Source organism: Rhopalosiphum padi, chromosome 2 (assembly GCF_020882245.1).
Source record: "Rhopalosiphum padi isolate XX-2018 chromosome 2, ASM2088224v1, whole genome shotgun sequence".
NCBI lineage: Eukaryota > Metazoa > Arthropoda > Insecta > Hemiptera > Aphididae > Rhopalosiphum > Rhopalosiphum padi.
The window spans coordinates 23,563,390-23,589,355 of record NC_083598.1 but is presented as its reverse complement, the minus strand read 5'-3'; the positions used below and the strand labels follow the sequence as shown (position 1 = coordinate 23,589,355).

General features: G+C 29.9%; 4 protein-coding genes across 6 annotated transcripts; 3 read left to right on the top strand and 1 right to left on the bottom strand.

The window, feature by feature from the left end:
- The first annotated feature begins 416 nt into the window (after positions 1-416).
- On the top strand, positions 417-5,113 carry LOC132923204 (KH domain-containing, RNA-binding, signal transduction-associated protein 2-like). Its single transcript, XM_060987058.1, is given in 7 exon segments — positions 417-939; positions 2,470-2,588; positions 2,689-2,805; positions 3,043-3,482; positions 3,565-3,595; positions 3,598-3,637; positions 3,708-5,113. Coding segments are annotated over 7 exon segments (1,026 nt in total). The 5' UTR covers positions 417-794; the 3' UTR covers positions 3,842-5,113.
- A 1,629-nt stretch (positions 5,114-6,742) lies between these two features.
- On the bottom strand, positions 6,743-8,888 carry LOC132923203 (putative GTP-binding protein 6). The gene is made up of 2 exons (XM_060987057.1): positions 8,787-8,888; positions 6,743-8,699 (listed from the first exon to the last, which is right to left on the bottom strand). Exon 2 carries the CDS (start codon positions 8,240-8,242, stop codon positions 6,800-6,802), a length of 1,443 nt encoding a protein of 480 aa, XP_060843040.1. The 5' UTR covers positions 8,243-8,699; positions 8,787-8,888; the 3' UTR covers positions 6,743-6,799.
- Positions 8,889-8,890: 2 nt separating this feature from the next.
- LOC132923205 (uncharacterized) lies at positions 8,891-13,893 on the top strand. Its single transcript, XM_060987059.1, has 7 exons — positions 8,891-9,030; positions 9,122-9,289; positions 9,459-9,630; positions 9,709-9,883; positions 10,010-10,089; positions 11,340-11,489; positions 13,769-13,893. Exons 2-7 carry the CDS (start codon positions 9,258-9,260, stop codon positions 13,823-13,825), a joined length of 666 nt encoding a protein of 221 aa, XP_060843042.1. The 5' UTR covers positions 8,891-9,030; positions 9,122-9,257; the 3' UTR covers positions 13,826-13,893.
- A 583-nt stretch (positions 13,894-14,476) lies between these two features.
- LOC132923202 (heat shock 70 kDa protein 12A-like) lies at positions 14,477-24,658 on the top strand. Of its 3 annotated transcripts, none has more exons than XM_060987055.1 (13): positions 14,477-14,696; positions 18,447-18,593; positions 18,770-18,905; positions 19,314-19,648; positions 20,669-20,847; positions 20,919-21,140; positions 21,263-21,434; positions 21,559-21,690; positions 22,074-22,285; positions 22,379-22,504; positions 22,603-22,870; positions 23,828-24,003; positions 24,123-24,658. In XM_060987055.1, exons 1-13 carry the CDS (start codon positions 14,615-14,617, stop codon positions 24,306-24,308), a joined length of 2,373 nt encoding a protein of 790 aa, XP_060843038.1. In that variant the 5' UTR covers positions 14,477-14,614; the 3' UTR covers positions 24,309-24,658. The 3 variants fall into 3 exon arrangements, with proteins under 3 accessions (XP_060843038.1, XP_060843039.1, XP_060843037.1); XM_060987054.1 differs by having other exon boundaries at positions 14,478-14,696; positions 18,764-18,905; positions 24,123-24,656; XM_060987056.1 differs by lacking the exons at positions 23,828-24,003; positions 24,123-24,658 and adding an exon at positions 22,957-23,099 and having other exon boundaries at positions 18,764-18,905.
- The last annotated feature ends 1,308 nt before the right edge of the window (positions 24,659-25,966 follow it).

Here is a 25,966-nt window from a genome sequence, read left to right as displayed (position 1 = left end):
CGAGTCGGTCCACGAGTCCGTTGAAGCGCGTACGCGGGCCACGGACGTGCGGAGTGACACGTCGGCGGTCGTGTCGATGGGTCGTGGGGTGCGGGTACGCGTAGACGGCACGCGAGTCAACGGGGTCGATACACTCTGCGCGCATCGAACCGTGCCACCCCACAGGATAACGGGTTTATAACGAAAACTGCGAAATTCTTCGGCGCGTAACCGGTGCTGCGATCTGTGGGCCACGGCGCTGTGCGTACATGCACGCGGTACTTTTCGTCGGTCGCGCGGTATCGATTTTCATTATTTACAAACGTTTCACCGCCGTTGCAAAACGCTGCGCCACACCGTTTCGTGCGTCATGCTGCCCGCTCGCCCGTCCCGCCGACGAGTACCCGCCGCACCCCGCCACAAACTACCACCACCACATACGAACTGCGGCACGGCGTTCATGTTCACGGATCATTGTGTTGTCGGCCATTTTCAACGCGCGTTGCCTACTTGCCCAGTTAACCAAACTCTCTCTTTACGTGTGTTCGCCGACATAGTGCGTTTTCTTTCGTTCGTATATCACGTTTTGCACCTTTTCTGCATACCGCGTACCTGATCGCGTCACTCCAAACACCGTTAACCTTTTCGTCACACAATTTGACGCAGCCGACCTACTGTTGCCAATTCGTGTGTAAGCACTAAGCGCGAAACGCCGCCAAGTCCAAACATCGTCACGCCGACTGTAAATCTATTATTATTTTGCCTTTTCGCTGTGTCCTTAGCGTTTGTCAGTGAACCACCGTTGCCCGAACAACATGTCTTCGACCGAGATGAACGATGGCGCCAACGGAGAGATGTCTTCTGAGTCCAAGCCCAACGAATACGTGTCGGCCCTGGTCAAGGAAAAGTATGCTCTGGACGCTTCTACCCATCAGAACACAATGAAGCTCATCGACGAAGGTTAGTTATTTTTCATGATGCCATATCATAGGTACCTACATACATTTTTATGACTTCTATTAGTCGCAAGTCGTATCGTATGTGCGTCACCCTATTTATCAACATCGTTTGATTTTATTCGTACCTAGGTATGTAACAAGAAATCCCAGATATTTCTTTTTTCTTTTGAATAAACAAGTCCATACTCGGAAGGTAATTTGTACGTGCTGTTGTAGTTATAAACATATTTTTCCCAGTGTACAAGAGATTTTACCATTTTACGTCCATTTTTTTTTTATAAATGTAACATTTGCTTATATTGGTAAAATTAATATTAAATATGTAAATTTAAAAAAGTAACTTGGTGATTAGTATAGTACTATAGTTCTAAGTAATTTCATAACTTGTGAGTTTTTCCTTCAAACAAAAACTGGATTTTCAATCTCTTGTTATAAGATATTTATAGACTGTTCAAATCCTCAAATATCTGACTTTCATTCATTTCAATACTTGTCTTATCTTCTTGGACTAACTATTACTGGTTCTGTATGGTAGTAACTAATTATTAACTACATTCTAATTTTCATAGAATTAGGTAACATTATTCCTACAAATAGACTCATTTAATACATAATATGTAACTTTAACTGGCTTACCTCAATTCCAATAAGTTAACTTTTATAGTTAAATTCATATAAATTACTATTAATTCTGTTTATTATCAACTTGGTTTACTTAAAATTAGTCAATTTATATTTTAAATATGCATTAGAAATAACTCTAGGAGTATACAATGCATTTAAATAGAACATACCTACTTTACAATCAAATTTGATTAGGTTATAATTATTAATTAGTTATACCTAGTTAAGATAGATCATTTAAACCCTTGCATATATAGTCGTACCCTAATTTACACTGATTTAATATAAATCTAGTTGATTCAAATAAATAGATACATATAAACAAGATTCAAACTTCAACTTGATGTACAATATCACAGACTTGATTGTAACTGAGATTATGATTTTTATTTATTGTTAATCAACATTTAAAGATGTAACAAGTAAATATGCTTGAATAGTGCCTACGTTATACACATTATCAAGACATAAATGTTATCATTTAGATCCAAAAAAACTAAAATGCCTATTTAAAATGTATACAAAATTAATTATTAAATTAATTTTGTTTGTTAAAACAGTTTAGATCATTTTTTTTATTTTACATTTGTTTTTTGTGAATAGATTTAATAGATTTTTCTGTTTTAAAATACTAACTTACAAACTAACTTTATTTTATTTACATTTTAAATGTGTATTTTGTTTTGTTTGGATCCAAAATGAAATTTTGATAAGGATTAATACTGTATGTGACGTCACACTATTCATCCGTATAAATGAATTCCTTAAATATATTATTGAGAAATCATGTTACATTGTTTATAGGTAATATTTTAATAAATTTAAAATAAGACTTAAAAATATCATTTTTAAAAATTACTGATGCCATAAATGATATGTGTAATATTTGCAATTTATTTTATTCTAGAAATTGCCAGAGCACAAAACACCAATGGCAAACCAGAATCAGCTTATTTGGACATAAATAGCGATAAACCTATTCGACTATCTGCCAAAATTATGGTTCCAGCTAAAGAATTCCCAAGGGTATTAAATATTTAAAATAAAATTAATTTTTAACATAAATTTATTAATGATTTTCTAATATAATTTTTCATAAATATTATAATTTATTTTACATTTTCAGTTCAACTTTGTTGGTAAACTTTTGGGACCTAAAGGAAATTCTTTAAAACGTCTCCAAGAAGATACTATGACCAAAATGGCAATATTGGGCAAAGGATCAATGCGCAACAAAGAAAAAGTATGTGTTTGGTTTTAATAATACTTACCTTTAACAGTATTTAAACAATTTAAAATTCTTATGTTTGGTGATTTACTCAAAATTAATCATTTATACAATGTTATATTTAAAGAAACAGTATTTAAACCATGTATTAAAATATATTTAGTTGCAACAAATTTCTTATAGCATATTCCATTTTAAAATATTTTGCTTATAATTTTTAACATTTTTGATTAATATATTTATATTTTATAGGAAGATGAAATGAGAAGTTCATTAAATCCAAAATTTGCGCACCTTGCTGATGAACTCCATGTCCAAGTTACTGCTTATGCTCCTCCTGCTGAAGCTTATGCTCGTCTTGCTTATGCACTTGCAGAACTTAGGAAATTTTTGATACCCGACCATAATGATCAAATTGCACAAGAACAAGCACGTGAAATGCAACAATTTGGAGGTGCTCCACCTGTTCGTCATCCAGGACCAATAATTCATGCTCCACCACCTCCACCTGCAGTTATTCGCCAAATGCCGCCTCAGCCACCTCGTATGCCAAGAGCTCCAGTTCCAGGAAAAGCCAAAGTAATGAGCATATTGGATAGAGCTCGATCAGCAATGGAAGGATCAAATGCTTATCCTGGCAACGGTGGCTATGGTGATTCTGGTTCTTCTCATTATTCCCATTTTGATTCTGGGTAAATTATGTTTTATTAATTTTATAAATTATTTAAATAAATCAATTATGTCAGATAATAAAACTGAATGAATATTTTATAGGTATGGTGGTGTAGCAACATATAATGGAGGCGGGGTAATGATGATTACTACTCAGGAAATTCATATTCACAAGGTGAAAATACAATTATATTATAAATGTAAAGTATTTATTCAAAGTTGTAACTAATATTTTTTTTTTTTAGATAATTCTCAAAGTGGTGGCGGACGTGGCTGGAAAAATTACAATACTGGCGGTAGTAGTGGACCATCCAAACCGACTGGCAATCAAGGTAGTCGGTATGGAGGTCGCAATGCACCATATACCAGACAAAAATAACCAGGTATTTGTCAGGACTATTTCTATCATAAATGAATATTGACAACAAAGAAAAATAATGGGTAGAATAATTTTTTTTAATGTTTTGACATTTCATAATTATCTCAAATAATTTTCCACTTAGTAAAACAAATTAAGATTATCTTATATATATATTTTTTTTTTATATACGTATATAAAATATAAAAGTATTGTACATCCAATAAAAAGTTGTGTATTACATGGGATGTTGAATTCCAAATCATATTTTTCTTAAGATAAAACATTATAATTTAAACAAAATTGTGTAAGGAATAAAATTTAAATAAATACAATTTGTACAATGGAGTGTAAAATACAAATTCTGCACAAAACTTCTTGATTAGATTATTATTATAACTTTATATCAAATATTGTTGGGCTACTTATTTTATTATTTTTTTTTTAAATATGAATTTGTCTATAGGCATATGTTTATAATTTTTTGATGTATTTTTGATTATTACTTTTTATAGATACTTAGAACATACATTGTTACTGAAGGATAGCACCACTGCCACAATATATTTTTATTCAATAAATAATAGTTATTACTATTAATAAAATATTTGAGTTCCTTTAAATGTATAATATCGAGAAAATAAATGAATAATGAAATAAATTTGTCAACAAATAATTATTTTCAAATACTAAATTGCATTTATAAGAATTAAAAACAATTATTATAGTATTTATTAATTAAATATTAATAGTTAAAAAATTAATAAAAACAAAAATAAACATTAAGACAATAATAAAAAAATTCTATTGTGGCAGAGGTAACAATCCGCTTAAAATAAAATTCACCTGTTGCTTGCTGCTAATATTACAGATGCTGATTTATTATAAAAGTTAAAACTTAAATTCCAACCCAGTGATGATTGATGATGATTATTATAATAATAACAAACCAATTAACTAATATAATATTTTTAATTATTATTTTATTATATTTATGTGTTTGAATAAACCTTAATAGAACCTTTCATTTTAAAATGTCACTTATATATTATGTAATTACTAATTAATAAATTTTAAAAAATATTTGTAGTATTTATTGTTTTATACAGTTATTATTTACTTATTTATTATTATTTTTTTTTTTTATCATTTTATTATAAAAATATGGATTACTTGTAATCCAATGCTATCGATAGATGTTTAGATTTATAATAATATTGTAGTATGTTAGGTACAACAAAATTTATATAAAATAAAAACTTACAAAAAATAAAATAAAATATTTACAATTTACTTGATCTTGCTATACATATATTATTTACTCACAGTATTTATTATTGATATAAGTAATTATTATATATATATATGTATGTTATGGATGATGTGCCTAGTGTGAGTTTTGTCAATATTTAAAAAGCCAGAACTATAAATTGTATTCACAAGTTTTGGAAGAGTGAAAGTAATTTGAGGTGTTCAATTATAATTTATAATCAGATTGAATGTGCCAACTTAAATTTGTGGAATAACATTTTCAATGATGAATATTTTATATTCTATTTCTAGTGCCTTGCATTATAATTAATACTAATGTAACAAATAATTAAATTTAGTATGGTTTATTTATTGGTTTGAAGTGTTGTCTTCTCTAGCTACATGCATGAGTAAATAATTGTGAACAACTGTTAGTATTGTTGGCAGATGTTAACATCGACCAAAATTTGCATATCAGCTGTGACATATAATATATATATATATATATATATATATATACATACATTAACCTTACAATATTTTATAATTTGATAATTGATAACAATAAAGTTTCAGGTGAATCCTTATAACCAAATATTGCACGACCCAAACCTAATTCCTCACCATGAAAAACATCCACTGGATAAAAAAAAAAAAAAGCATAACATGATAAATAATAATAATTAATAATATTTAAATTGATCATTATGTTATCGTTTTAGGAGTATATATATATATATATATATAGCCATGATATTTATGACATAAATTAACTTCCAGCAAATGAAAACCAATATAAAGAGGAGTGGAGATGCTCTAAAAAGCGCATAAATTATTATCATGTTGATTGCCGATAATTCGGGCAGCCTTGGAAACCCCTATTTTAGAGAATAATTGTCTCTAATTTTGTTAAAAAAAAAAAAAAAAAAAAATTATGGTGAGGTCTAATGCATTTCACCATACATAATATATTTAACCTGGAAAGTAATAATATTATTATAGGAACACATATTATATTCTTATAATTATATTAAAATTGTGGTAAGTTGTTTTAAAGTTTAATAATGTCAAATGTTCACTGTAACTAACTCGTTGCCTTTGAAAAAAAAAACCATACAAAAGTTATAAATAACTATAAACTCAGTAATACATCAATAATATGAAGGAAAAAGAAATCAAAATTGAATGAAAATATTTAAATAACAGGTACATCTTTAAAATTTAATTTGTTAATATATACATAAATATAAATTATTTAAAACACTACGCGTTTTTGTATTATTTATTTTGTTAAAAGAATAAAAATAATTGAAAGATCCGTTTTTGTTAATACTTTTTTTTTATATATATTTAATTAGTGAATCTACATGAAATGTATTTTGCTTTGCACTATTTTAATGTATATCTGTTTTGTTTCAGGAGAATCTGGTTCTGCTACATACATATTCGTTGATTCTTTCCTGTAACAAAGGTTGGACAACTTCCTCTCGAGTACAATATTTTTTTATTTTTATTTTGTTTTTTATTATTTGAGATTTATTATTGTTTCAATTTGTGGTAATGTAATCCTAATACCAAAAAGACTGACCATAAATGTATATCGGTTAAATGTAAAAATTTTCACTTTTGTAATTCTTATTATTTATTTTTAGTACAATAAAAACTAGTCAATTATTAACTAAAAATGTGTTAACATTTATTTAAAAAGAAATATTTTCTACAATTAAACTATTTGTTTATATTTTTACGTATAAACAAACTTTTAAACACATCTAAATCAGACTGGGTAACAATAACCTCCATTACAGAATAATCACCGTCCGTATCGATATTGACAATGGCTGTGTGCGCCCTTAACCATTCATATTCATCGCGGCCAGTGCGTACCCTTATTTTAATTATTCGTCTACCAGTGACTTTAATTATTTGACTTTCTATTTTTTTCTTGAGCTCATCTAAACCCTTTCCAGTGGTACAAGATATCAACACCGAACTTCCATCGTTGTCAATATTGTCTAGGCGATCGATTTTGTTGCCAACATCGATTACACTATTCAACAAGTCTGGGTTAATGCTTAAGCTCTTTAGCGTCTCTTCCACATGAGTCTTTTGTACCAGGACATTGGGGTGAGACATGTCCCGTACATGGACAATGACATCTGCGAACATGGCATCTTCCAACGTGGCGACAAATGGTTCAATGAGTCTGGTAGGTATATCCGATATGAAACCTATGGTGTCTACATACAACACAGTCATGTTGCTGGGCAACACGCCTCCGTGTACGGTCACGTCTAGCGTGGCGAACAGGCAGTCTTTGGGAACCAGGCCCGCGTCGCCCGTCAACGCCCTGACCAGCGACGTCTTGCCGGCGTTGGTATATCCAACCACCGCGACGATGGGCAAATCCTTGTTGGACCTGTTGTAGCGCAGATGTTTCCGGTGGCTCCTCAGCTTGTCCACAGACCTTTTGAGCTTCTTCTCGTACGCCTTCAGCAAGTCTTTCTTGTCGTCGAACACGAGCTTGCCGCTGAGAGCTATCTGACCGGCTTCTGTGCCCAGCCGCTCCGTATACCCGTCCTGAACGCCGCGTATCCGCGACCAGATGTACGGCAGTTCGGCCAGGGCCACCTGTAGCTTAGCCTCCCTAGTGACGGCGTGCCTGCGGAATATCTGCACCACCATCAGGTACCGGTCGTAGACGGGCACACCGAAACGGTGTTCCAGATGTTGGTGTTGAATCGGTTTCAGCACGTTGACGCTGACGAACACGGCCGTGATCCGACGGTCGCCGGCCACCCGGAGCGCGATCGCGTCCACGTTGCCGGGACCGAAAAACGTGTGTTTCCGGTACGACGTGAGGCCCACCGATAACGTGTCCGTCACCGACCATTCGTCCAGAGTGTGCACCAGCGACCGGCTCTCGTCCAACTTGACTTCCGGCGTCGTGCTCCTGTCCTTTTTGGCGCCCCATTTTATGTACGGCTGGACGATCAACACCTGATGGCCGCCGGCCGGCGCCAGTTTCAGTTGTCTGTCGATCAGCTCTCTGGCCTGGACGTCCTCGGCGCCGTCGTCACCGCCTCCTCCGCCGCCACTGTACCACCTGACGAGACGGCCGCATCGTCCGGCCGTCACTGTTCGCGCGAAGCGGCCCACGAGTCCCTGCATTTGCGCACCTTGTCCTTGGCCGCGATGTACGAAGCCGCCACGCCGGCCGCCGTGGACACGGCTATGTGGGTCCTGCGCACCGCCGGAAACCGCTTGATGACGATCTGCTGCGTCACGTGCACAACGGCGAACGTGAACGCCAGCGCGCCCACACCGATGCCGTACGATCTGGTCAAGCAGTCCAAGTACGAGCTGAACCCCGGTCGCGTCTCTTCGAAATGTTCTTTGAGTGCAGTAGCGCTGGTCCTGTTCATGGTACGCGACAGTGACCGTTTACGATGATATCGTTTGACTGGCAATCCGTCGCGAACGAACGCCGGACCGTGGGCAAGATTTCGAAGACAAATCCGAATGAATTTTCAAAAATACCGAGTGTTGTTTTTAACGCTTGTCGTATCGTTGACTTTGACGTTCAGGTCCAGCGGACAACGACTTCGATACTGTACACCTCTAAAGTCTGTGGAGTGGGGATCGTAAATTATTATTTATTGGTTCTATACAATTATATTTATTCTAAAATATGAATATTATTAATTATACCTACATTATTTATAATTATTCATCAATTTTTCACAGTTAACGATAACAGATTGTCGTTGATAACACAGAATAACGCACAGATATAGATAATAAATTTTGTTTATTATCTATATCTGTGGAATAACGTAACAAGAAAGTTGATAACGTCGTCCGGACCAACGACGGATGAGTAAAATTATAATGACCGTGGTTTGAAAATACATTTTCCCTCCAATGATAACCGGTGAGCGGACGCGTATAATTGCAGAGTAGGTTTTTTAGAATTAAATTTTTTTTAAATTAGAATTATAACAAATTATTAATAATAGATATTTATGATATAATATAATCATTAATCAGGTATCGAGAGAAGAAAAATCAATTAAATACGGTGACGGTCACTTAATTGATTTTCGTTGATATTTAAAATCCTTGAAACACCATATTAATATACTAATATTGTATTGGCTCAATTGTCTTACAATTTCTTTAAATTATGGAAGACGAACAGGATTCAATAGAAATTGAGTGAGTATCAAATAATTATTATTTAATCGTGAAAAAGAAATGTCTATCATTATTGGATATTGATTAATGATTATGATTGGTAATCGTATCACTTTACAGAAAAGGTGTACAATAAATTAAATAATTATTTGATTTTTAATATCATATATTCATAATGTATATTTTTTAGAAATCCTAGTAAAAGCGCCACTGTCCTCTGTGTTCAATATCTTATATCACATCACATGAAATCTAAAAATGTAATTAAAAAAGATGATCTGATGAAAACTATCTTCAAAGGTCGCAATATCAGTAAAAATTATGAAAGAGTTATGGAAGAAGTAAAAAACACCTTAAAAAGTGTACTGTTTAAATTATTTCTGAAACATTGTATTATATTTTTTTACAAATGTCATTAATTATCATCAATTTTATTTCAGACTTTTGGATTTTCAATATCATATATTAAAAATGATCACAAGCAGTTCATAATTATAAATAGTATAGAAGAGATTGATGCTCCTGAATTTAGTCTTTCTGAAGAATCAAAATACCGTATTTTACTTAAACCAATAATTGGGGCTTTAGTTATGGTCCGTGCACCAATCAGTGAAGGTTTTTAAAAATTTAATTTTATAATAAAATTTTTATTTACTTAATTTTTAGAATTATGTTTAATTCACTAACCATTATTAATATTATCATTAAACTTATTAAAATAAAATTTAATAAAAATTTCAGGTCAAATGTGGAATATACTGGACAAATTTGCTCAGAAATTAAATTTAGACATGGATTATATTAAACGAATGGTTAAAGGAGTAAATATTTATTTATTTTTTTATTTAATGTTTGAATTACAATTTTTTTAACTTTTAAATAATGATTTTGACTAAAATTTGTAATAACCACAGATATATAGACTGGAATGGTCGTATTGTTTTAGTACTTAACTAATACTTATTACTCATAAACTACTCACTCTAATTTTCATTTATATACTTCGAAATACTTCAGAAAATATTCTACTTCAAAATGGGGAATTACAAATATATATTGTCTATCTAAAAAGTAAACAACTTTAACTATTATCACGATAAAAATATTTGTTTTATTTCAACTGGAAATTATGTGACAACTTTTTAAAAAAAGTTTATAGATTTTGAATTAATAAGTTTTTTTCTATAAAATAATCATGAAAAAATAAGTTTTTTGTAGTACACGTAAATATAATATAACTACAAACCATTCATCTTAATAAACATTTTTTTTTCACTGATTTTCATATTTTAGTGAAAAAAATTTTTCCTAGTCCCATTATAAACACTTATCTAGTCTAAATCATAAAATTTAAGACCCAAATCTATCAGAAAAAATTATGTATACTTAAAATACTAGGATTTATGTTTTTTATACATATTTAAATTCTTAAATCTTTAGGTTTTATTAAGTCAAACCAACATTTATTTTCTCTGTTTATCCCACATAATACCGGAACAAAGATATTCCCTATTCCCGTGATTACAACTTTCCAATTCAATTTAGGGCAAAGACACCTAATTTATATTTTATAAATAAGAATATTTTCTGTGCGTTTATTGGATAGAATATAATTATTTACATTTTTGAATAAATTATTAATGATTAAAAATAATCAGAATTATTTTAAATTGAATCACGCTTATATTTATAAAAAAATCTGTTCGGTCAATACGCAGTTAGTATTATTCTTTACAGAATATATAATAGGTGCCTTTGTCCTAAACTGAATTAGAGAGCCTTAATTATGGGAATACAAAATATTTTTGTTCCTATATAGTGTGAGAGATCGTCAGAAAAAATAAATGTTGGTGTAGCACTCCCTTAATGAGTTATGTTGGCAATAGAACTACAAGTTGTAAATAACATGTTGTTTTTTTTAAGTATTGACATAATGTATTATTTTTGAGCCTGAAAAAGAAAATTTAAATTTAAAAAAATAATTCCAACTTAATCTAGTGTAGAATTTTACTTTTTTATGTTCGTGGTACATAATATACTTAATAAATTATAAATTTTGATTTTATTTCAGGATTTTGTAAGAGATCAATATCTTCAACACAAACTTACTGATGATACAACTATAATGCTTGATCCAGAAAAAACAAGTTATTGGTTTACTTTAGGACCTAGAGCATTAGAAGAATGTGATCAGATGGCATTATTAAAACGAGTTGGCGAAGTTAGTACACAATTTATAATACAGAATACCTAGTCATAAACTCATAAGCATTAGTTATAGACCTGGATAAACATTTTTGGTTTACTATACCACCACTCAAACAATAAATGTTTAAATATTGTACATAACACATAATAACCTGAAACAAAAATATGTACTAGAAGTATAAATGGGTATAAAAGCATATAGGACTAATATAAGAGTATCAAACATTTATAATCTATCTTTAAATACAACTTATTCAAAAATGTATTATGAAGTTAATGCTGATAATATTCAAATTAACTGTATAATATTTGAGAGATCTTATATACTTTATTCCAAATAAGAAACACTCACAGCAGCCGACTTGTGCGCATAAACGTGGCTTCATTATACAGTAAACATATTAATAGTTGACTTATTAGGGTTGATAAGCAGGTGTTACTTGACCACTGCCCAACAAAAACTGGTCGCCGCCATGGGTGTTTCTTATTTGAAATAGAGTATAGAAAAACTTAGATTTAGTTTACAAATGTACAATATTCAACATAAGGATATACCTGTTTATGTAAATAAATTTATAAGGAAAATTGCTTGAATTTTTAATGTTGGCATTTTGGTAATAATATAAGGAAAACATTAAATTATGAAGTTTAAAGTTAATAAGAAGAAATTTATTAATTTAGTTAAAGTTGTTAATTTTAAATTATGATATGTTACCATAATGTAATTTTATTTTTTAAATAAGTCTATTTTATCTCAAGTTTATAGATCCTTATTAATTATTATTAAACTTCTAGATCTAGATTTTCTATTTATTTCTAGAATGTATTTTTAATTTCTAATACTTTGATTGGTGGCTAATTTTAAGTTTTACCTTATTATGTAACTGCATATACCTAAAATGACTGACAAATAAGACTAATACATTATATTATAGGATATACTAAAGTGTAAGGTATGTACAGTCTATAAGTCCACCATTGTTGTTTTTATAAGAAACATTGGGAAATTATTAGTGATTTATTTTAATATCTACATTTGTAGACATTCACCGACAGTGAGCAATAAAAATATTTTTGTCAATTTTTAATTTTAACTTGATGGATTGTGTTTTTAACTAATTGGAAAAAGATAAATTATTATAACCTGTTTAATTTAAGTGCTAATTTGACAACTATTCCAATTTAAAAAAAAAACAGTTGTCCAAAAACTATGTTTATTATATTTAAAAAAATATATATAATTTTGGACCACTATTTTTTTTAAATTGGAACAGTTTTCAAGTATTAAGATGAAGTAGATGGATTGTACAATAATAAATTAAATTAGTTAAGTTGTTAAGTTGTTAAGTTAATTAGAAAATTAGTTATCCACAATTTAGTTCAAAACTTAGAATCATTAACTTTTTAAACTTCTTTGTTTTTACAATATTATCCAATGATAAAAATTAAAAACAATAGTTTGCATAGTAACTGGTGAGTGATGACTGTTTAAATCACGAGAACGCAACTTTTGACTGTTAAAAAGCATGGCAGTGCGGTTTAAACAATATTCGCGACAGCCGCAGAGGGGGTTTAGGTTAAAAAATTAATAATTAGAATTCACTTTCACGTTCATCTGTATCATATTCAGAGCCTGAAATGGTTCTTTGTCTTCAACTCCCATTGCATGTCATTCGTGAAGAAGGTGACGCCAACTTACTCAAATTTGTTAAGACTTATAAGTTATAAGTAATAGTCCTACTACTCGGGACACCACAAAAACATATTCGGTGCACAAAAATCTCAAGCTCAATATATTTTATATTTGTTGACCGTACCGTAGATTCTCTGTTATTACGAGTGCGCTTACGGTTATACCTCCATATCTTCTAGGTTAACGACCGAACCAAAAGTGGTACTAAAGAGCTACACCCGACCGCGTACACGCTTTACATATATTATACATACCGTTAACCATTATATGATAAAATTGTCAACACTACATACTACGATTGAGTTCTAAATATCTAAATGGTATTACCATAGTGTTACTACAATTTTTTTTCGTTATAAACGGCTCTAATGTTACATTTTATTTAAATATAAATATAATATTAAACCTATGTTTAAGCTAAAAACTATTTTCGTAATGCTTTTATTTTTACAAACATTAAGACTAAAATTACTACTTCAAAAATGTATCATCATTTTTTAGTACTTATTTTTAGTCTTACTGATCTATTTTATATTTTTATATAACTCTGATTAGTGATTTGACATCATAGTTATTGTACTCTCATTATTTTTTTACAGTTGTACAACAAGCCTGCCAAGTCTTTCAAGCGTGTTTATGCTGCGTTAATTAAATAATAATTTTTGTTTGTAAGTCTTTTAATCTCTATTATGTTATCTCAAAAATAAACAATGGACTCAACTTATTTAGAATATACAAAAGAACATATTTAAAGTTCGATTATAATATTATTATAAGGTTCTCGAGAATAAAATATGATTACCTATATAACAATTGTCAATTATGTAAGTATTTTAAATTATTATACGTATATACATTTTAATTAAATATACATATATCTCTAACTGACTGAGTAAAAAAAAATTGTATTCTATATTTTTAATCCTATATATTATTGATGAAACGTAATTTATCTAAAAAAAAAACCGACTAACCACTTTTTATCGTGTACAGTGGGTCAATAGAGCATACTATCAATGTATTAACTATTATAGTTATGGATGACTGATTTTATGGTAATATAAATAAAAAAAGAATACTGAATTCTTCAAATACTAAAAAACACGTACAATAGACGAGTTGTTTGAAAATAAATTAAGGGCAGTAATTTAATTAGCGTTTAGCTTCTTGACCCTAATATATTCTCTTATTCTCTGTATTATGTTCACTATAATATAGTCCTTTCTCTTTCTCCGTCCAAATAAAAATTAGGTTTTTTCCTTCTATTTTGTATATGTAATTACCATTTACCATGTTGCTGGACTGTGAAGACTCCACAGCACGGTCCAGAGATTTTCATGACTGACGTATTCATAGTATTCATACGTTATTCGGTTAGTATTAAAACATAGTTACAAGTGAACACTATATTCTTTGTTTTATGTCGGTATCAAATAAATGTATAAATGTTTACAAACTCCAAAAAAAGCGAATTTGCCTATGCAATCGAACCAGAGGCTGCGGTGTACCAAATACACGATCGTAGAGGTAAGTCAAAATTGTATTCTCTATTATAGCATCATAATAAGTAAGCATTAGTATAGTTTTACTATTACAATATTTTAGTAATATAATTTTTTTTCTCGAGAATACTAACTAGTAACTAACAATTATACAAGCTAAAGATACCACATTTTAGTATAATATATTTAATATATTATATAGTACAATATACATACGCATATTTTTTACTGTTTTTCATTCATTATCTGTTATCATATTAACTTAACCACTAATAGGTATGCCAGGAATTATTTTTACATTTAATAGATAATTGTTTTTTTTTTTCAAAAATTAAAAATGGGTTACTATTATTGTTTAATATTTTAAACTTAAATCAAACCTAATACTTTAAACATACCTATTCAAAATTATTATTATTTTCCAAAACAAATATTATTAATTTATATACCTACCTAATAGTTTAAATTTTAAATTTTAAAATACTCATTACCTAATTGTTTAAAAGAAAAAAATCACGGGGTCCTATAGATAATTTTCTTAAATTTAAATTTGATAATAGTAGTTGTCACTTAAATGTTAAAAATAATATAGTAAAATGGATTATTTTGATTGCAAAATGTACTGTTAGGTATATCTGTATATGCGTTGTCTTCTTAATATTTCATAAAGATACAAATTGCTCTGTAATTAATAATTACTATTAACTATTAAACTATAATATGATTTCGGTAAGATTTATACTATATGCGTTTAGTATATATTTAAAGCTTATAAACTTTCATAGATAATTATTAAAAATAAAGGCTACCTTTCCAAACACCATGCAATCATGCAATCATTTCATAACACTACAAAGAAAATAAATATGAATAGAATGTGAATAACAGTACTGCGAATGTCTCAACTCATATTGTATGTATTGTGTGTATTAAATGATGAATACTCTGACAGTCTGACCTATTGTCAAAAAGTCTTCAACGTTAACGACCATATCAAGGTTACACATGACTGATAATATAATATACCTACCTATATCTTATGTATTTTAACTTTTTAATGTAGATTATAGACACTCTAATAGGCATTAGACAATAACCAATGATGGATTATAAACTTATAACTTCATAAGTCACCTACAAATTAGGTAATTAGATAGGTACCATCAATAACTAACTACAAAGTCAGTGGATACTGGATAGTCACTAGTCAGTATATAAAGTCATCACATAAAACTTATTTTTGAAATTATTCTCGAAGACAATTAACTTTTGTTATATTCGTGGTTAAACATCTTAATTATCTATAAAATGATCATTATGTTTATAGATTGTATAACCTAATAATAGTAATAACTATAAAATAGGTAGCATTATTAGGTAGGTAGGTAACTACCTATCTGGTCGTCTAAATAATTTGAATTATTATAGCCTAACCAGTAAGCGGCAGTAACCATTATATCATTAGTAAGTAGTAATAACTGGCTAGCCCGTAACTATATCTAGTTGAAGCCAAAACGACAATTTTTATGTTCTATACATACTGTTCATAACGAATTGGTTTTCTATGTTGAAAGACCGCAGATGATGTGTGGCGAATCAATTGTTGCTTTTCCTTAGTTACCTACCTACCGCTTACCTAGTGCCAGCCCATATCAATTTGTAATTTGTTTACCTACCTACAAACTTCCTGCAAAAAATGTACATAGACCTATATATATTATATAATTTATAGTAGGTACCGTGTACCTGGTACACTTTAAAAAGATCATATTTATTATTGAAACTTTTCAACCCTTAGTTATACTACTTATTAACTATCTATCTTTAGTAATTATACTCATAACTCGCAAGCATTTACCTATACCAACATTTAAAATTTTTCTTTATTTAATTATAATACATAATAAAATTAAGACAATAATTAAACAAAGTATTAAATAAATAAATAAACGTAGTTTATTAACAAGTATATCTTATAAGGTATCTATAAAATGTAAATCGTACATATTAACTACCGGCATACACTATACCTATATAGATAGACATCCTATAGACTGTGGTAGGTACCTAATTAATGTGCTATAATACGTTATTCAATCCAACTTTTTAATTTATTTTCATCATATAATATTTTAAATACCTAGTTCCTACTTGTAATCAGTAATTATACCTAGTGGTGTTAGCGGTTAGTGGTTACATAATAGATATACCTAGATTAGTGCAAAAATAATTTGGTACCTATATTATATAGTTGATACTTGATAATTAATAATTATTACATTTTAAATCAAGATGTTCCTCCCATAAGATATTAAGATATTATATCAAAATATAAAATTAACTTCTTCAACGTGTGAATTGTGTATTTTTTCATATAGGTACCTACACATATCGATGTATTATCATTCATCACATTCACATATTTTTCGATACATATTTAATTTATAAAAATATTAATTGTGTAATAAAACATTTTACTATTCGTGACGATTTCTTTCTTTCTATTTTTTATTATTATTATTAATTTATTTTGGTATGATATTTATTAATAATATTATGAAATGGATTTTTCATTAAAAATAATTTTTAGAAAGTATTTAATTAATTATTACTTTTTTACAAATGTAATTAAAAGGACCTTCCTATAATATAAATACTTTTCATTAGTTCATTACTTCACTAACAATTATATCTAGCGTATTTTTTTTTTTTAATAATAACCCTTGTAAGGCTGTTATAGTGATATAATAAATACAGTTTACACCTCTGCAGGTGTACAATATAATTAATATTAATAAATGGTAAGTGCACACCAATTGACCAATATGATATAATAATTATGTCATAGTAAAGAAATCGTAATTAGTAAATCACAATTGATTTTTATAAATATTTTATTCTTATATTTAATATCACGAATTACGATGTCACGTTAATTTTAAAAAGTAACTACAAAGTTCTTTATCGATAGTCATCGAGATTTCCTACTTTAGACTAATATATTTTATATAACTATATACACAAAAGTGCGTGCATTATAAATAGTTTATTTGCTTTTACTTTACGGTACTGTGCACATACAGCGATGATTACAGTCGGTTTATTGTCTTCGAGTTCGTGAAGTGTTGATAATGTAAACTGAAAGTACCAAATCACGACTTCTGTAAGACTACCTATAACCTATATGTGTCATCTGTACATAAATAATAATACATGCATAAATGCATAATGCTTTTATAGCGACTATCTAGTATCTATCTATATGACTATATATATGATGCATTTACACATAAAATATTTATATTGTATAATATATAATACATATATGACATTATCTATTGTCGACTCTCGCCTTCATTGTCATGTTATATTATTGTATTTCTCTGCGTGCATTACGGTTGTACATATATAGGTAAATAACACAATATGTATAAGTACCATATAATATCATACATATAGGGTATACCCTGACAATTATAACGGCGAGATACTCCGCCCACGCGGAACGCGAAGAAAACACCTATTCCTATACATGATGGCTATTATCTATTATAAGAATAGTTTAAAAATCGTTAACGATTTCAAAGTCTCATTATGCATTTGTAATTTTTTTAACCGCAGTTAGTTTTTCTTTTGATACATATTATTGTTGTTGTTAACTGCTGTGGCAGCGTTCCGCGTGGTCGGTCACGACCGCGATGTAATTACACACCCGGCACACTTTCTTCCCATTCAATTGATTTGATGTGATTTGTTTTTATTCTGCCCGCCGCAGAACCGCCAGCCATGATGAACTTTGCAGCAGCCGACACGTCGTACCACGAACGCAGGAGGGGACGAGTGTTCGTTGACGATCCGCTGTCTAGTCTCGAACAAGAGATACTGCTGTTCAGACACAACAACATCCAGAAATTTCAACAAGGTGCGTACCTATATACCATCGTATATATTTAAAGATAATAATATCTATAGGTAATATATAGACGCATGTCGCATCATGTGTACAACTATACAATTGCGCGTGTGTGAAGCGTTCGTGTTTACACTTGATAAACGTACTGCGAGCTTAAGTTCATAGTGATTTAATATCAGTCTTAGGTTGCGTGGAAGAGGAACCCGAATACAGGCTGGACGACATCGAATGCGCTTTGCGTTACAACTCGCTCGACTCCGGGATCCCGACCGAATACGACGAGGATGACGTTGCCAACTCGATAAACACAACTCTGAACAGGTATGAAACGACTTGATAATAATTATTACTATGTGGCTCGATGCAAGAAAGACCAATGTCAAAAAAGAACGTTGTTGACAAATTTAATTTAAAAAAAGGCTAATTTCAGTTTTACCGATTGAAAAATGGGCCAATTAAGAAAATAAAATTATATCAACTATGGGTTTTACGTTAAAATTTTGGAATTTCAATGATTGAATTTGAATCCCTCCAACCCCATGAAATATGAATACCTACATAAAATAAATACATCTTTTATAGTTACTATACGAAAATGACGTAACGATGAAAAAATTTAGGCCTGTTTAAATTATGGCAACTCTATATTAAAAAAAAAACTCATAAGGTATCATATTGGTGCTCTATACTATATACTATATATGTTTAAATGATTTGACGATCTGGCAGGTTGATATCGTTGTCGCTAGAACAGCAGTGTTTCCGGCAACCGGATGGGGATGATTGTACGACCGCAATGAGCAGTTTCACCACCGCTACCGCGCCGGTCACCGTCAAGTCCAACAACAATAATTGCTGTAGCCCGGTACCGCTGAACGAGACTTATAACCTGGTTGAAGAAGTATACGTCAACCGGGATCAATGTCACACGACCGAGCTCCAGGTGCTGGACGAATCCCCCGAAGACGGTATCGTGGTAGCCATCGATATCGGTACGACATACACCGGTTACGCGTATTCGTTCAGACGATCCGGCAGAATTACCGTCATGAAGAAACCTGACTGTAATTATATATAATATAAATATAGACATATAGTACCTATTAATTATTATAATATTATATTATTGTGATGTCAGGGGGGTATATTTACGGAGATGGAGTGATGTGAGGATAAATAAATAAAAATGTCTTAAAGGCTTAAAAGTTAAGACGCTTATTTTTATAATACGTCTTTATTTATGTCTGCGACGAGATTTATTTGAAACCTTTTTGGAGGATAAATTCAGTTAATTACCTATAGTTAACAATCATTACAATTTACAATGCAGAAATAATATAATATTTTGTTGTACATACTATGGTCTTGGCCAGACCCATAGCTGGTGATATAGCTGGCAGGGGTGGCGAACCTATGCACGATTGACAAAGGTGGCACGTTGATCAATAAATTTCAATAGCACGTAAAAAAATTGAAATTATTAAAAATATTATGCTATTTATTAAGTTTTGAAGAAATTAAAAAAAAAAAAAACAATTATATAAATTTTAAAAATTATAATTACAAAAAAAGGTGTACCTACTTAATAAAATAATATATAATAAATCTGTAACTTTATTTTTATCCTTAGAAAATTTAATTTCCTTTGAGCACGTGAAAAATGTTCAAAACCTTGATTGGGAAAATTTGATACTTGACCCCAAAAAGGTCGCCACCCCTGATATAGAGGATGATATTTTAGTCCGATTCATTACTGCTAGTTTTTGCCTGTATAAATTATAATTTATAACTATAAGCAATATCTTTAGAGAAATCTCGAAAAAAAGAGCAAACTATGTGTGAACAATTATTTTACTATCCATTATACAATATAAATGCTATAGTTTATTAAAAAAAACATAAAAGCATCACCAACAGTGGAAATAGAATAATGTTTACTACTTTTATCTTTTTTTTCTTTGATAATTTTTACTGATTACCATCATAGAGTATAGCCAGTATAGGTGTTATAATCCAGATATATACGATATACATATTATATTATATTAAATGTATTCGTTAAACGGTATTGTTGTTATATTTAGACGAAAGCGATACGATAGTCGATGGTCAAAAAATACCAACAGCTTTGCTGTTGTCGCCAGATTTTAATTTCCATTCGTTTGGAACGGCGGCCCGTGATTATTTCCACGACATGCACCCGGAAGAAGCACACAAGTGGTACTACTTTGATAAGTTCAAAATGTTTTTGTACAATAAAGACGTGAGTGTTTTATTTAGGTACCCCATAGTGGCATCGAAGCGTATTTAGTATGAAATTTCAATTATTTTCAGGTAATATCAAAAGAAACCCATATAATGGCTGCTAACAGCGTGTCTCTTCCGGCCACGCGCATATTGACCGAGGCTTTACGACATCTTAGATATTTAATTTTAGAAGAACTCACCGAACGGTGTTCTGAAGCTTTGAGTTTGGATTCGATTTCGTGGATATTAACCGTGCCGGCTATTTGGAATAAAAGTACCAGGCAATTGATGAAAGAGATCGCAATCGAGGTTCGCAACAATATTTTAGTTATTTATTATTGATAATAGCATACATATTATACTGCGTTTCAATCAACAATTATAGGTAGGTTAGGTACCTATATATATATAATAATCTTATTGTTTTACAGGCCGGATTGGGTAGTTTGGAAAACCCAGAATCTGTGACCATAGTTTTAGAACCCGAAGCAGCAGCTGTACATTGTCGCAGTGCACGACTAAAAAATACCAAAGTACTTTCTAAAATTAATTTTCAGGATAACTATGAAACTGACTATTGTGTTTTGAACGAAATAGGCGAAGGTAATAAACAATAATTAAAAGTGTAATTTGTTCGAATAGTGTATTAACTATAGGGATTAAACTGATTCCATAATATAATTCAAATTAATATTAACTGTGTTTTTTTTTTTTTGCTCGATTTCAGGATATAACTACTTAGTAGTTAATTGTGGTGGTGGTACAGTAGATGTAACAATCCATCAAGTGTGCCGTACAGTCAACCGACTACCAATCAGTAAACTCCATAAACCTTCAGCAGGCGTCTGTGGATCTCTAAGTAAATAACAAATTTTTCCTTTTTTATCTTTAGGTTCTTAAATAAATAGTTGATTTTAAGAAAGTTTTATTGTATATAGATTATATTATATATTTATATGTAATACAATAAATTAATACAAAAATCTAATCGTTTCACAATTATTTTAACGAGATCCCTCCTACTTTATATTCTTATTATATAATATATAATGATTTTTTTTACATGTATAATAATATTATACGTTATTAGAACCTATTATATATTTATTTATAGTTATATATTGTTTTTAATTAATACACCATATCAGTGTTAGGACATGATACATTACAATTACAGTATCAGTACATATATAATAAGTAAACGTTCTTTAATTGTTGTTGTTGTTGTTGTTGTTATTGTAGGTGTAGATATAGAATTTGTTAAACTTCTGTGTGCATTATTCGGTTTTGGATTCATGTCCGATTTTAAGCTTCAAAGACCTGCCGCTTATATGGAACTCCTTCAAAGGTTTGAAGAAGCTAAAAAGTCCGTGTCTAGCAAAGTGAGAGCGCCAATAGTTATAAGACCTCCGTACGCATTTATCGAACACTACTTGAAGTACTCAGACAAAGACGTTCGTATACAAAATAATATAATATAGCGTATTAGCTTTTGTGTAGACATCAAAGATTGCACGAGTGATGCATAACAATACGTATATTTAAAGGTATCCGACGCGGTGAGAGATTACGGATCTGACGCGATCGTGTGGAATGAACTGGATGGTGTTTTCATTTTACACTATTTGGCCATTGAGCCGCTTTTTCTACCAAGCTTTGCGTGCATTTCAGAAGTAAGCACACTTTTTGCCATTATATAACATTTTCGATAATCACGTCACAGGCGTATGCGCCGTTTTGATATTAAACTTGATATTCTATTTTTATATAGCAAATCAACAACATTATAAACGACGACCAAAAAGTAACTCACATGTTTTTGGTCGGAGGTTACTCTCAGTCGTTGTGGCTTCAAGAAAAGATCATCGAGCGTTTTAGCGACCGTTTGAAAATAATCTTACCCGACTTGGCTTTTGTCAGCGTACTCCGCGGGGCCGTCATGTACGAATTGAACAGGTCGGATACGCCGGCGTTTAAAGCAAAACACAGTTATGCCGTGGGCGTAATCAAACCATTTGTTGACAACACTCATCCAATAGGTAAGGATTAGCGTTTTTCTAGCCTTCACATTTCCAAATCCTTATATTTATTTTTTTTTTAAAGATTTTTCTATGGTATTTTACAGAATTCTATTTTCCGGATGAGAATCCCACCTTTTTACTGTAGGTACTTTATATCTTAAGCAGATGATTGTATTTTAAATATTGATGCATCCAAATCAAAATTCAAACGAATGATCTTTTACGTGAAACTTAAAAGTACTAAGAACAATACTTCATACGATTATTATAGAATTTTAAAGTGTGGGCTATGATAATTTGAAAATTTAATATATAAATAATAATAATATTAATTTACCAATATCTTTTTAATTTTCCGAGTATAATAAATATAAATAGGTAGGTACTATTGTACTAGATTAAATATTACTTCTATTCTATTATTTTATATTTTATGTAAAACCATTATTAATAACTATTATCCTTAATGCATAAAGATAAATGTAATATAACTTCGTACAGAAATTTATTGTTTTAAGTTTTATTAAGAAGCATCAACATTTTCAAAAAAATCATCTAGGTTTGTCACTTTAGTAATCTCTTTAGTTTCCCCAATGACGACACATTATATTAAATAGTAAAATAATATCTAAGTAAATACAAGATTTGGTATTTCTCTTTCAATGTTCTAAATTTTTTTTAAATAACGCAATATTAAAGGATAAATAAAAGGGCGAGTACTAAACATTCTTGATGTAGGTAGTCTATATATTTTTATATCTACTTCCTGCTTTAACTTTAAATCCAATACATAGTTACACTCAGAATTTAAAGACATCAAAAAATAATATGGATTATAATAAATTTGACGATCTAAAACAGTGATGAAATTTCAAAATCTTATTTGAAAAATTAAATACTAATTATACATCAAGTTGTTGGTGATGGGACACCTTTTACATGCATATTAACAATTGTATTATAATATAATTTTAGAAAAACTCGTCATAAAAGATGGCAAGCGTTGGTGTACAGACTTGCTGGATTACCTCATTGAAGAAAATGACTGTATTAGAGATAACGAGACGGTCATAAAAAAATATACTCCAGCGAACTCTTCGCAGGATTCAATCGTAATCAATATATACCTAGTACATAATATATCGGCCAAGGTAGGCGCATATTATATTATATTATGATAGTTTTAAAAGCATTAAAATGAGACTCGTATGGATATTTTAATGTTACTCTATATTTCAATATTATTTTATATTCGTTTTCTTATTTCTAGTTCGTTACGGACGATGGAGTGTTAAAGTGTGGTTCGTTAAAATTAACGAAAAACGAAGAGGATCAATTATCTAAAGAGCTGTTGGTACAAATAGGATTTTGTGGTCAAGGAGAAGTGGTCGCAACCGCTTTAGATTTAGCGAGCGGCACTCGAGTAGATGCTCAGATCGCTGAAACTGATTGTTGATGAAAGTATAGACGTATAGTAGTCCTTTATTAAAATGTTGTTACGAAATATACATAGGTATATAATATATATATATATATAATTGTTAAAATATAAGATAGGTACAGACTCAATGCGTTTATATCTAAATAAATTGAATCTTTATTGGCTATTATTAAAACTGTATATCTTTCACTATTATACAAATATATAATACTATTATACTCATTACTCGTGCGTAGTATGATGTTTTGGATTTAAGATCTAAATATATTTAGTACTATATATTATAATTTATACTAAGTATTATAATTGTTATAATATATATTTTATATTCGTATTCGAGACTATTAACATTAGGTAACTGCTGCATATTAGGAACAAATAATTGAAATAATGTATACCTATTGTTTTATAATATTATATTATTATTACTCGTTAGTTATTATACAGTTAGTATTTACTTCCAATTGCCTGTTAAAATTAAAATATAATAATACATTATGTATGATCAAAATGACAAACAATCATAAGAATATAATGTTGTTATCCAAATCGTATTTCTATAATTAATTTTAATCGATACCTATAAAATGTTCCTATTCATAGTTATGTTATTGATTACTAAAAAAGAATACAAAAACTAATACTATCGTTTCGCTGAAGAAATTAAAAAGGCTTATGTAAGTTTAACTAGTTATAGTTAACTCTTTAGTAATTAACATATACATCTAAACATTCTAAACCTACTTTGCTCTGTTTTACGTGTTATAACTTTTACAATCCAAATACATGCCTATTTTTTTACTTTTTTTAATTTATTGGTATAAGTACCTATATAATAGTAAAAGTTAAACCATTAACATTAGAGTATCATGTGAATTTTTAAAATTAGATAATCAGATTTAAGTATTAATTTATAGAAGACAAATAATTACCCCTGTTTAAAAATCTAATAATCAAAAATAACAAATATTGTGGCAAATGGTTAAATGTATTTTTTAGTAAATTGATGTTTGTTTTTTTATTTTTTTAGTATAATTTGTGTAATAGGTATAGCGTAAACGTGCAACCTTATGAGCTTCTAACCATTTCCGTTTTTATTGTAGTTCACTAAAAACGGCACAACTATATTATATATTTTATGAATTAATATGAATAACCATTATATAGGTAAGGGTTGTAGATTAAATTAATTAATATAGGAATATTTCCTTCAAATAATCTTTTTTTGATTGTTTTGTTAGTTCTCTTCTGTTATTTGGGCGGTATACACTCTTGTATCGTTGTATCTATATAGTCTATATATTGTAGTCTTCAGTATAGTGTGCTTGGAATTGTTTTTAATTTATATATATTTCTTTATGTAGAAAATTGTGATCGTATAATTTTGATTCTCCACAAACACTTAAAACATTATATTGCAATAGTTTATTAATAAATAATATTTATATTATCTGTGTAAATGAATATCTATAGGCGTGCACAGACTTTAATTTCCGGTCGAGCCTGGAAAAATTAGGGCCCCAATACTTGGACGGAGCCCATAATTTTTTTTAACACATTAACATACTACATAATATATTCAAATTGTAAATTTAAAACTGTATAATATTTATGTAACTAAACAAATAGACTCAAGTTGTATGTGCACACAACATTAATGTGCTAGACATAGG

Bases quoted from the DNA above. Each gene is read 5' to 3' on its own strand.
- LOC132923203 (XM_060987057.1), bottom strand. From the start codon at position 8,242: ATGCAGGGACTCGTGGGCCGCTTCGCGCGAACAGTGACGGCCGGACGA.
- LOC132923205 (XM_060987059.1), top strand. From the start codon at position 9,258: ATGGAAGACGAACAGGATTCAATAGAAATTGA. The intron at 9,631-9,708 runs GTACTGTTTAAA...ATTTTATTTCAG, and splicing joins TAAAAAACACCTTAAAAAGT to ACTTTTGGATTTTCAATATC. The intron at 9,884-10,009 runs GTTTTTAAAAAT...TAAAAATTTCAG, and splicing joins CCGTGCACCAATCAGTGAAG to GTCAAATGTGGAATATACTG.
- LOC132923202 (XM_060987054.1), top strand. From the start codon at position 14,615: ATGTTTACAAACTCCAAAAAAAGCGAATTTGCCTATGCAATCGAACCA. The intron at 18,594-18,763 runs GTGCGTACCTAT...ATTTAATATCAG, and splicing joins CATCCAGAAATTTCAACAAG to TCTTAGGTTGCGTGGAAGAG. The intron at 18,906-19,313 runs GTATGAAACGAC...ACGATCTGGCAG, and splicing joins ATAAACACAACTCTGAACAG to GTTGATATCGTTGTCGCTAG.